The 12,639-nt window shown below is 46.9% G+C and overlaps 1 protein-coding gene across 1 annotated transcript in view; it reads left to right on the top strand.

Moving 5' to 3' along the window:
* RHPN2 (rhophilin Rho GTPase binding protein 2) overlaps positions 1-12,639 on the top strand; it is a 67,946-nt gene that overhangs the window by 42,555 nt on the left and 12,752 nt on the right. Inside the window, exons 5-9 of the mRNA XM_065925756.1 lie at positions 6,127-6,204; positions 6,578-6,702; positions 8,858-9,024; positions 11,597-11,784; positions 12,190-12,346. Of these exons, the coding sequence (XP_065781828.1) occupies positions 6,127-6,204; positions 6,578-6,702; positions 8,858-9,024; positions 11,597-11,784; positions 12,190-12,346 (715 nt within the window). The remainder of the gene's footprint in view (positions 1-6,126; positions 6,205-6,577; positions 6,703-8,857; positions 9,025-11,596; positions 11,785-12,189; positions 12,347-12,639) is intronic.

The following is a 12,639-nucleotide window of genomic DNA, read 5'->3' as shown; positions in this document are numbered from 1 at the left end:
AGGAAGGCTTTAACCCATTGAGTAAAAGATGGAGTTTGCCAGGGAGCCGGGAAGAGCCAAGCAGCCATCTTGGATTTCCCATATCCCTGACTGTTTAATTTGCAGCTTTTGTATATCTATCTTAAATTTTTTTTTTAATTTAGGAGCAGATTGTTGCCATGCTACAAGGATATCAAGATGGCAAAAGCCTGACAATAAGGGGTTAATTTTTTTGTTGACAAATTGTACAACAAATATAGTATGAACTTACTTTTAGTAAACCCAGATAAAGTATTATACTTAATACTTATGAGTCTAAAAACATATCTATATTAATTAACAAGCTTAAACTACACACTTTAATACCAAATATTAATTTAATATTACATATTTCTTAAATCATGTGAACCTATAATCCATTAGCTTAGTTTCTCTTATATTTGGAAGTGTTTTATTTTGTAAGTGCTTACTTTGCTTTTTCAAAGCCAATTAAACTGAGCTCATTCACAAATTAACCTCAGCAATATTATCTAAAGACAGAAAGACATGACTTACACATATTCAGAGATCTCAGTTTCATTTTTAAACTTATTCATAAAATAGACATTGCAATGCAGATTTATTAGTTTACAAATAACAGTTTACAGATTTGAGTTTTAACAGGGATAGATACAGAATATAGAAGAAAAGTCTCAGACTTTTCTGTCAGAAAAGTAATCCAAACAGTGAAAGCAATCCTGTCAGAAGCAATCCAAACGGTAAAATTTCTTTCTTTTTGCATACTATTTGCATTGTCACCTGATCCCTTCCACATCTCTAAACATCCATACCACCTTTTTATGGCAACCCATGTTGATTACCACCATTCCTCCAGTTTTTTGTTTGTTTTTCCTTTAGACATCCATAATATCATTCGCTTGACCTGTACCCAGTTCCTGATCAGAGCCCCAAAGCATTTGGGGTTGATCAGCCTGTCTAAAACAGACAGCCATCGGTGGAGTGTGCTCCTCCAAACTCTTGGCTCATGGCATCCCATGAGCCTTCTAGGACCTGACCCCAGACCTTCTTTTCTTACCGCAATCCTGCTGCAGTCACCATCTGAAACCATTTGTGTCATTTCAGGGGCTCCCAAGAGCTCTGGTACTGCAGTTCTTTGTGTCTCAGCGCAGGAAAGAATTCAGTGAGAAGCAAAGAGGTAGATAAGACGTGATTCATTAGAATAGGATGCTTGTGAGGTTTACAAGCAGACAGGCAAGACACGCTTTGCCCTGAGAACTTACTGGACCACAGTTCTGTAATCAAAGGAGAAGTGGGGAGAGGGAGAAGAACTTTGTCTTTCTTGAGTAGACGTCATGCTTCCATCATCAGCTGCTCCTCCAGGTAGAGTGGGGAGTTTTCTGCTTCCTACATGGTCAGGTTAGGTCCACAATTATTGTTTTCTTATGTGTTCAGAGAGCATGTCCTGGGAATCATTAACTTACTGAGCTCACTGGGCAGGTATGGGTCTCATGCCACTATTGTTTTATTGTTTTGGGGGCATGCCTTGTGCTCCTGTTGCCTGCTTTTGTTGTTAAGCGTCTTCTGAGTAATCATTAACTTACAGGGGTCTCCCATATTTTTTCTACTTACAGTCCCCTAGTGGGATTAACTGTTTAATCACCTACTTTGTCCTTCACTCTGTCCCTGTCACTTACGCTGGGTATCATTGATCATTTTGATTTTGGGAGGTCAGGCAAAAATGGTATCATTACTGTTTGTATACATTCTAGAGTTGAATACATCCTCACTTCTGTTTATTTGCTCCTTACATGTGTCCTCTTGGAAATACCTATTTCTAGCCTTTGTCTCCTTTACCACACAGAGTTGCTCTTGAGTTCGCTTGTATATGAGGGAGAGTAATCCTTGGTAATGTAGATTGCAAGTATTTCTCCCAGTATGTTCTCGCCTTTAACTTGTTTTACAAGCCATACCAGTTTAAAAAATAAAATCTTTTTTTCAAAGAGATTTTATGTTGTTAAGCTTCACAGTTCTTCCCTTTACAGCCCTGCCTTGAAAGGCGTTCTCCACACCAAGAGGAAACATTGATTTTGCTGTAGTTTCTTCCAGTGCTTTGTTTAATTTTTAACATTAAGTCTCTAGTCAATCTGGAGTTTGTTTGGGGGGTGAGTAATGAGAGGTAGTGTGCTAACTTTTTTTGTTTTAGTTTCTTTTTGGCTGTGCTGGGTGTGTGTTGCTGCATGCAGGCTTTCTCTAGTTGTGGGGAGCAGGGGCTACTGTCTAGTTGTGTTGGGTGGCTTCTCACTGGGATGGCCTCTCTTGTTGTGGAGCACAGGTTCTAAGCTTCATGGGCTTCAGGAGAGGCTGCCTGTGGGCTCAGCAATTGTGGCTCAAGGGCTGCAAAGCGCAGACTTCGGAGTTGTGGCACGGGCTTAGTTGCCTGGCAGCAGGTGGGATCTTCCTGGACCAGGGATCAAACTCATGGTGTCCCCTGCTCTGCAAGGCGGAATCTTAACCACTGGCTTCCCACCAGGGAAGCCCCAGGGCTGTTGGTTTTTATTTTCGCCAAAGTGGTGGCCAGTTTCCCCTGAGCTGTGTGTACAGAATCCATGTGTCATGTGGGATGCTGTCCTTTCATTCTCTGCCCCTCCTTCCCCTCGGTCCCCTCCCTCCTGTTCTGTGTGGGAGGCAGCCCTGGCTCCTGCTCTCTGACTGCCTGCTGGGCTGGGTGCGGCTGAGGGGATGAGAGGAGAGGAGGAGAGGGAAGGCGGGGCTTTTCACTCCCCGGTTCCCTCGGCTGGCTACCTTTTGCATTACCCCCCCACCCCACCCCACCAGAGGACCTCCTGGTTTGGATCCTCGCCTCAGGCAGCCGCCTCTCCAAGTTCTCCTAACTCCTTCTCCCTTCAGCCCTTCAGCTCTGTGGTTCTGATGGCTCTGGAGGTCCCACGCCATCCCTGTGGTTCCCCATAACCCTACCCACATCCCTGTAAGAGTTCTTCCCTTCAGTTCACATCAGGAACAGCTGTGTGTACCCTCCTTCCTGCCTGGAACCTGGTGGATGCTCCAGGCTTTTCCTCTTCTTTGAATGGTGGGCTTAAGTTATATACCTGATTCTCGAATCTGCTGCTGTTTCTGCTCCATATTTGGTTTCATTGTCCATTTTTCATGTGTTTTAACATCAAGTAGAACAAGCCTTCTTCTTCATCTTCTTTTTTTTTAATACTTGTTTATTTATTTATTTTGGACTGCTTTGGATCTTTGTTGTGGCGTGTGGGATCTTTCACTTAGCAGACGAATTCAGTAGTTGGGGCGTGTGGACTTAAGTTGCCCTGAGGCATGTGGGATCTTAGTCCCCTGACCATGGATCAAGCCCACATCCCTCTCGTTGGAAGGCAGATTCTTAAGCTCTGGACTACCAGGGAAGTCCCCTGAGCGGTGGCATTTAATGCTGCTCTCATGGATGTAGTCCTAGAGAAGCCCTAGAGGATCTTTGTTTCCCAGATCATCCTCACCATAATTATCATCACTAGTAACATAATTGATCACATCTGAAAACCATTTCAAATATACACAGTGTCGCTTTGTTAGTAGAGGAGCTGATTCCAAACATCAGCCTTAAAGTCATAAAGAAAATCATAGAATCATAAAGCGAACAGAAAAGTTGGCTAAAAATGACACATGTGAAAAAGCATAAGGAGCCTTCTGCATATCCTTGGAACTGGCACAACATCTTCTCAGGATTTATTCTGAGGAACTCATCAGAGATGTGCAGAAGGAGGACTGTCATGATTTATGTGTTTAACAAAGGAGGGTTAAGAATATCATGGGACATATTGGCTAGCACATAGTAGGTACTCTATTTGTTGAATAAATGAATGGTACCTTTGTGCCTTTGGAGGATTATATAACCATTGCAAGCTGTGTTATAGAATTCTTTGTGGCATAGGAAAACATTTGATACAGTGCCAATTCAAGAAAAACAAGAGGGAAGCCAAGTTGTATATCCGTTCACTATAATCCCATTTCTGTAAGTGGAGGGTGTATGGATGCATGTGTAAATATTCACTGAACATATAAAAAGCAGAAGGGACTTTAATGTAGAAAATGTGTAAAGAGAATACTCACAGTCGCTTGGGAAAATGTAATCAGCAATCGCTCCCTTCAGCTTTTTGCAGCCAGGGAGAGCCAGTACTTATGAAGGATGTTGTGCAAGAACTCATTCTCCACACACATTATACTCCTGTTATTTTTTTCCTGTAATACTTAACCATCTTCTAATGTATGTTATGTTGTACCTATTTTTTTTTTAATTTAAATTAAAAAAAAAAAATTTGGCCACCCCACACAGCTTACAGCAGGCAGTGGGGGCCGGGGGCTTCCCAGGTGGCGTTAGTGGTAAAGAACCCGCCTGCCAATGCAGGAGATGTCAGAGAGGAGGTTTCAGTCCCTAGGTGGGAAGGATCCCCTGGAAGAGGAAACGGCAACCCACTCCACTTTCTTGCCTGGAGAATGCCTTGGACAGAGGAGCCTGGTGGGCTACAGTCTCTGGGGCCACAAAGAGTCGGACACGGCTGTGTGCCCGAGTAGCCGCAGGAGCACAGCCTATGGGCTCCGTTTCCTGACCGTTGAACCTGGGCCGTGGCGGTGAATCCCAGCCTCTGGACCACCAGAGAGCTCTGGGTTATGCCTGCTACTTACGTCTGTGCTCGCGTGTGCGATTACAAGGCCCGTGGGGCAGGGTCTTTGTTTTGTTTTCTGAAGCAGCCCCAGCACTGTACACTACCTGGCACACTGCCAGCGCTTACCAATGTGTCTCATGACTGAGTGAATTCACAGAGCCAGCATCAAACACTGGACCCAGTCGGGGGTCTCACTGGGGTGCTCTCTTTGTGGAAGAGCCCTCACAGAGGTTCCCATCACAGACCCTGAGGTCTCAGGACAGTCCCCAGACGTGACTTGCCTTTGCCATGTGTGAGGTCCCCACTGAAGATGAAGGTCTGAGCCCCTGAATATCTGTGATGTTTGCTAGCATCATTGAACTTACAGTCACTTCACACAAGTCACTTCACTATGCTGCCAAGACACTTTAATTTTTAAAAAATATTCATTTATTTATTTGGCTGCACCGGGTCTTAGTTGTGGCACGGGGGGAGGGTGGGTCTTCGACCTTCACTGTGTCTTGGCAGATCGTCAGCTGCGACATGCAGGATCTTTAGTTGTGGCATTCGAATTCTTAGTTGCTGCATGTGGGATCTTTAGTGATAGCATGTGGCATCTAGTTCCCCGAGCAAGGATGGAACCCCGATCTGGGAAGCTGGGAATCTTAGCCACTGGACCACAGGGAAGTCCCCTGCCAATATGTTTTTAAATAGAAAACAACTTCCCCTTTAACTTGGCTTCCCTGATAGCTTAGTTGCTAAAGAATCCACCTGCGATGCAGGAAACCCCGAGTTCGATTCCTGGGTTGGGAAGATCCCCTGAAGAAGGGATAGGCTACCCACTCCAGTGTTCTTGGGCTTCCCTTGTGGCTCAGCTGGTAAAAAAAATCTGCCTACATGTGGGAGACCTGAATTTGATCCGTGGGTTGGGAAGATCCCCTGGAGAAGGGAAAGGCTACCCACTCCAGTATTCTGGCGTGGAGAATGCCATGGACTGTAGTCCATGGGTTGCAAAGAGTCAGACAAGACTGAATGACTTTCACTTTCGCTTTCCCCCCCTTTAACCGAAACAACAAAAGCAAAAGAACTTAAATATACGTAAACAAAACTAAGAAATTAAATCCCACCACTTAGAAAATCACTGTAGTGTACACTTTCCCATAAATTTTTATGAATTCTACCTGTATTTTTATGGGCTTCCCAGGTGGCGCTGGTGGTACAGAACCCACCAGCCAGTGCAGGAGATTCAAGAGACATGGGCTTAATCCCTGGGTCCGGAACATCCACTGGAGAAGGGCGTGGCAACCGACTCCAGTGTTCTTGCCTGGAGAATCCCTTGGACAGAGGAACCTCGTAGGCTACAGTCCATAGGGTCTGAAAGAGTCAGGCATGACTGAATTGACTTAGCATGCACGCATACCTTAGATGTTACTGTTTTACTTGTTTCTTGTTTTGAGTCACACCTTACAGTATCTCCTTTTTCTTGCAGGATTTTATTCTGGAACATTACAGTGAAGATAGCTACCTCTACGAGGATGAAATAGCAGATCTCATGGATTTGAGACAAGTACGTTTCCATGTGCAGCAGGATGGAGAGGAGACTGGCTATGATTAGAGGTTGTCCAGTCTTCTGATGATCCCATTGTTGTACCTGAAGTCTGGGTAGAATCGCTGGTGGTTGGGGGTGAAAGGGAGGGGCTGTCGGAAACATCCATTCATCTTCTTACCACGAAAGAAGACCACAGAGGAGACAGACATGCATGTCTGGGGCTGGGTTCCAGGACTCATGAGTTCCTCCCAGCCTTTCCCAGCTCTACTAGAGTTCATGATGCCAGCAGCGGGGCCCAGGCTCCAGAGAAACCGTGTGTGAGCATCTTCCTGGCCCGCCCATCTGCTCTCTGCTCACCCAGTCACCCCTGCGGTGGTTCCTGTCCTTTCAGGCCTGTCGGACGCCCAGCCGAAATGGGGCGGGAGTGGAGCTGCTGCTGAGTTACTTCATCCAGCTGGGGTTTGTTGAGAGCCGGTTCTTCCCGCCCACCCGACAGATGGGGATCCTGTTTACCTGGTAGGTGCCTGAGCTGGGGCTTTCTGTCTCCAGCCACACTGGGGAGCCTCAGCCCCACACGAGGCTCTTCTGCACTGCAGCCCCCTCCTTCTAGCTGACCCATGGATGCAGGAGAGCCTGGAGATGTGTGGATAAACCGGGGTTTGTTTATGAAGGGGACCTGCAGGGAGAAGGCTCCAACAGACAGTGGCTTCTTGCTTCTCAGAGCAAGTGAGCCAAGGAGAGGAGACATTTGCGTGTGTGTGTGTGTGTGTGTGTGTGTTCATTTTATCATGAGGGAAACACCAGGGCTCTGAGGTAGAACTGACAAGAAGCAAGATTCTTGTCCCAGATGAGATGGGGGTGTGACTCAAAACAAGAAACAAGTAAAACAGTAACATCTAAGGTATGCGTGCATGCTAAGTCAATTCAGTTATGTCTGACTCTCTCAGACCCTATGGACTGTAGCCTACGAGGTTCCTCTGTCCAAGGGATTCTCTCAAGTTTTCTCCCAATGACCAGGGCAGCAAACAGAAGTAGATCAGATCTATTAAAAACTGAAGCAGAATCTTTGATTTTTTCCCTTTTTCGTACTTTTGATGATTAGTGCTGTTGAAATATCTTGAAGATGCTCTACCTCTCCTCTGAGTTGCTTAGCAGTACGTTGCTTAGTCACTTCAGTCTTGTCCGACTCTTTGTGACCCTATGGACTATAGTCCGCCAGTCTCCTCTGTCCATGAGATTTCCCAGGCAAGAATACTGGAGTGGGTAGCTATTCCTTTCTCCAGGGGATCTTCCTGACCAGGGCATTACAGGTGAATTCTTTACCATCTGAGCTGCCATGGAAGCCCAAGGAGTATGTGAAATGGAAGTAAATCCTAGTAGCTGAGAAGCATATTCAGAGTTAAATTTCACCACAGCAGATGGCTCTGGATGCTTGCTTTTGAAAGGAAGGGCAGATGACTTTTCCTAAAGGTGTGTTAGCTGCCTGCACATGAGTGAAAACTCCAAATGTGACTTCTTGGTGCTGAATTAGGGAGAAGCTCCATATCTATACCCTGGTCAATGTATGAACTTTAAAACATATCCTGAGTCTTTAAGGCCTCGGGAAGAATTATGAGGGGTTAGTAATTGCTACATTTCATTTAGGAGAAGCCTTATTTAAAAAAAAAAAAAACATTTTATTTTTTAGAGCAGTTTCAGGTTCATAGTAAAATTGAAGGGAAGGTACAGAGAGTTCTCATATACCCACTGTCCCTACACCCACCACCTCCTCCCCTCTCAGCATCCACCACCAGAGTGTTACATTTGTTACAGTTGATGCACTGACATTGGCTGCCCAGCACCCAGCACCCACTGTTTACAGTTCCTGTTGATGGTGTACGTTCCATGGGTTTGGACAAAAGATCAATGACACCTGGGCTTCCAGGATGGCTCAGTGGTAAAGAATCCCCCTGCCAATGCAGGAGACGTGGGTTCGATCCCCAGGTTGGGAAGATCCCCTGGAGAAGGAACTGACAACCCACTCTAGTATTCTCGCCCGGGAAGTCCCATGAACAGAGGAGCCTGTCGGACTACAGACCATGGGGTCGCAAAAGAGGCAGACATCACTTAGTGACTAAACAACAATGACATGTGTCCACGTTATAGTATCATACAGAATAGTTTCATTACCCTGTAATCTTCTGCTCTCCACCTAGGCATCCCCACCCCTTTGCACTCCCCAACCCTGGCAACCACTGATTCTTTTTGTCTCTATTGTTTTGTCTTTTCCAGAATGTCATGTAGTTGGAATCATACAGTATGTAGCCTTTCCGGATTGGCTTCTTTCACTTAGTCACAGGCACTTAAGGTTTCTTGTGTCTTTTCATGCCTTGATGGTTCATTTCTTTTTTTTTTTTAAATGTTGCATAGTTTTCCACTGTGTGGCTGTACCACAGTTTGTATGTCCATTCACCTACGGAAGGACATCCTGGTTGAGAAGCCTTGTTTCTGTTTGTGCTTGTGGGCGTCTTAACAGTATGAGCAGGCCCATTGTCTTGCTTGAGATAAAAGCCTCATTGCATGTGCATCTTTGAGTTTTATTCAACAAATAAAAGTTTTGTCCATTTTTATCCCCAAATGGCACTCACTAGCCAAAGGATCCACAGTCTCAAAAGATGTTTCTTTTAAATAGGTATGACTCCCTCACTGGGGTTCCGGTCAGCCAACAGAACCTGCTGCTGGAGAAGGCCAGCATCCTGTTTAACATTGGAGCCCTCTATACACAGATCGGCACCCGGTGCAACCGACAGACAGAAGCTGGGCTGGAGAGCACGGTGGATGCCTTTCAGAGAGCCGCAGGTACGTCTCCAAGGAGGCGCTGCCGCTGAGAGAGAGCTCTGCCTCTGCCAGGTGGCCCTGGTACCCGAGCTGAAGGGGGTCTGTGGATCCTTGCCAGGCCCACGCTTGGCCTGAGGAGCCTGAAAGGGCCCGGCCAGCTTCCAGAGCTGGTGGCTCCTGGCGCAAACCCGGTCGTCTCCGTCTGACTGTGGCTCATGTACACAGTGGTTAATGATTAATCTTTTCCGAATGAGTGGCCCCACAGATGGGAGTGGATGAACTGTGTCTTTGAACACAGTTTTGAAGAAGAGAATAAGTTTTCTCAAGCGGTGAGAATGGAGGCTTTTTCTTTTTTCTTTCATCCGGCAGCGTGCCTCATCAGAGTGTTACCATCCGTGCCTTTGTGTGTGCATTCTGAGAAACTTGCTCACCCATGGTCGCTCTTCTTGGCTCCCTGCTAAGTGACACTTAGCACCAGCCTATAGAGGAGTGGGGGGGTGGTTGGCAGCCCATGGGTGCAGTGGTTAGACCTGCCTCATGGGCACTCAAGGGTCCTAGCTGACTCCCCTCTAGCTGTGTCCTGTGGAGTTGGCACAGGGATTGTAGGCAGAAGCGGCCACAATGCTGACCACCGTGCAATGCCCCGAGCTGGCTCCATAATAAGTTTCTTTCTGTGCCGGTCCTTGTCACTCTCCTTTGGAGTGTTACCCCTGGCAGAAAATTTTTGGGGGTATCTCACTTTCCTCTGCAAGGCTGGGAAGAACCGTGGCTTTGCTGTTTGGGCTGGTCATGATGCTGTTTGGTTAAAGTGATAGATCCCTTGGGAGAAAACAGCATGCTGAAATGTCATGTGGGAGTTGAATTCTTTTGCTGTAAATTCTTTTCTGGGCTCATCTTTCTGAAGAATCTGAAGCGGGTATGCCTGTCTCTAAGATTCCAGAGATGTGGACAAAACGAAGCTTGAGAACAGAGTAAGCATGGACCCCAGAGAGGTGCAAACAGTCTGCAGCCGTGGCCTTCCTCCTGCAGGGCAGCTGTGCTTTGCAGCAAAACCAGAGGAACCAGTCAGATGGGATTTTGCCAGGAGGTTTTATTTCAGCTCTAGGTTGATTTGTCAGTTAATGCTGTGACACTTTTCTAACACATAAGAAAGTTAGCTGAGGGGTATACTAGCATGAAAATTTCCCCTAGAGTGACTGAGTTGATCTTTCCTGAGGTCCTGGAGAAAAGCCTTGAATTTCTGAATGACCCCGAGGTTAAGAGTTGAGCATGACCCTCTGCGAACCCTTTAGTCATTCTGTCTTCCTTCACTTCCCTCAAATGCCTAGTCACGTACGGAATTTCTCACAAGGGTCCAGGCGAGACAGGAATGGACAGGGAGCAGGCTGGTTTCCTTGCTTGACGCAGATGTAAACATTTTAGAAGAGAACTGGAAAACAAAAGTTTTCTTACTGGTGAAACATACATAACAAAATTACCATTGTAATCATTTTTGGGAGTAGTTTGTTGGTATCAAGTACAGCCACACTGTTGTGCAGCTGTCTATCTCCAGAACTTTTTCTTATCACCCCAAACAGAAACTCTGTCCCATTAAACAATATCCCAATTGCCTCCCCCGTCCAGCCCATGTGTGTCCATGAATTTGACTCTTCCAGATACCTCATCTCAGTGTAATGGACCTACTTCATGTACCGTGATGTCTTCATCTGTGTTGTATCATGTGTCAGAATTGACTTTTTTTTTTTTTTTTAAGATTTATTTATTTATTTTTGACTGTGCTGAGTCTTCATTGTTGTGTGAGCTTTTCTCTAGTTGTGGTGAGCGGGGGAGGGTGGGGGGGGGTACTCTGGTTGCCAAGCAACGCCTTTTCATTGCAGTGGCTTCTCTGATTGCAGAGCATGGGATCTAGAGCATGTGAGCCCAGTAGTTGTGGTTCCTGGGCTCTAGAGCACCGTCTCAGTAGTTGTGGTGGGGGGGCTTAGTTGCTCAGCAGCATGTGGGACCTTCCCAGACCAGAGATCAAACCCATGTCTCCTACATTGGCAGGCAGATGCTTTACCACTGAGCCACCAGGGAAGCTCTTGCCTTTAATATATATATATATTTATTTTATTTATTTGGCTGCCCCAGATCTTAGTTGCAGCACAAGGGATCTTTGATCTTAGTTACAGCGTGTGGGATCTAGTTCCCCGACCAGGGATCAAACTAGGAGTATGAAGTCTTAACAACTGGGCCATCAGGGAAGTCCCAAGGCTGAAAATATCCCATTCTATGTATATACCACACTTGATTTATCCCCGAATCTCCAATGTCGATGGACAGTTGAGTTGTTTGTACCTTTTGGTTACTAGGAATAATGCCGCCATGAGCATTCTTGTATAAATATCAGTTTAATTCACTGCTTTCAATTCTGTGGGGTTATACCTAAGAGTGGAATTGCTGGCTCTTATGGTAATTGAGAATCAGAGTTTTCTAAAGATGCTTTGGGACACTAGTTTCATATTTTTGCTTCATCATTTTTTATGTTCTTGAGCAGCATGGTGAAATAAATAGGATATCCCTAACTAATGCTCAAAACAATTCCGACTTGCAGGGGTTTTAAACTACCTGAAGGAGACGTTCACGCACACTCCAAGTTACGACATGAGCCCGGCCATGCTCACTGTACTGGTCAAAATGATGCTGGCACAAGCCCAGGAAAGCGCGTTTGAGAAGGTCTGCCTCCCTGGGCTCCAGAACGAGTTCTTCCTCCTGGTGAAGGTGGCCCAGGAAGCGGCCAAGGTAAGCCTTGCTGTTTCCCCTGACTCTCGGGGCGAGCGGGGTGTGTTGATGTGGGCCCACTAGAGGCAGCAGGGGCTTCCCATGGCAGCTTGCCCATGACCTGGGCAGCATGCCCGCGCTGGCTGGCCAGAGCGCTGGCTTGCGTTTTGTTGGCAAGTCAGTGTTTCAGATACGGATCACTGATTCCATCTGTAGCTGAGCCTAAAAACCAGCATAATGATGGTGGCCCAGTCTCCCTGTTAACTCTGACACTGACAACACCGGGAGCCCTTGGAATAGCTCCCAGATTGTGGAGCGGCCTCTGGCAGGGGCCGCCACAGAGAAGAAAGGGCTCTTTTTCTGCAGCCCGGATACGTGAGCGCCCCTGTGCCAGGCTCCCCACTCCCGGCGTTCCTTCCGTTCTAGGTGGGAGAGGTCTATCGGCAGCTGCACACGGCCATGAACCAGGAGCCAGTGAAGGAGAACGTCCCGTACTCCTGGGCCAGCTTGGCCTGCGTGAAGGCCCACCACTATGAAGCCCTGGCCCACTATTTCACAGCCACCCTGCTCATCGACCACCAGCGTAAGGCTGGGCAGCCTGGGGCTCTGGGCTTTGGTCAGGGTTGCAGGCTTGCTGCCTCTGGGTGATATTGAGCTGAGCAAGAGCTTTCTGCTTGCCTGAGAGATGCTCAACAGCTTGGGGGCTGAGGGTGGCGGTTACACGTGGGCCCAGGCAGCTGTCACACAGGGTGGGATTAGGGTTGATGTGGTACTGCTGGGGGAGGGGAAGGGGGTAGCATTTCTTCTGCCTGGGGTGGGGCTGACAGCTTCATGGAGATGATATTTCACCTGGAATCTAGGACCAGGGCTAGATCA

The sequence above is a fragment of the Muntiacus reevesi genome, chromosome 2 (assembly GCF_963930625.1).
Source record: "Muntiacus reevesi chromosome 2, mMunRee1.1, whole genome shotgun sequence".
NCBI lineage: Eukaryota > Metazoa > Chordata > Mammalia > Artiodactyla > Cervidae > Muntiacus > Muntiacus reevesi.
Note: the sequence above shows the minus strand (reverse complement) of the source record. Positions and strands in the feature narration are given on the sequence as shown.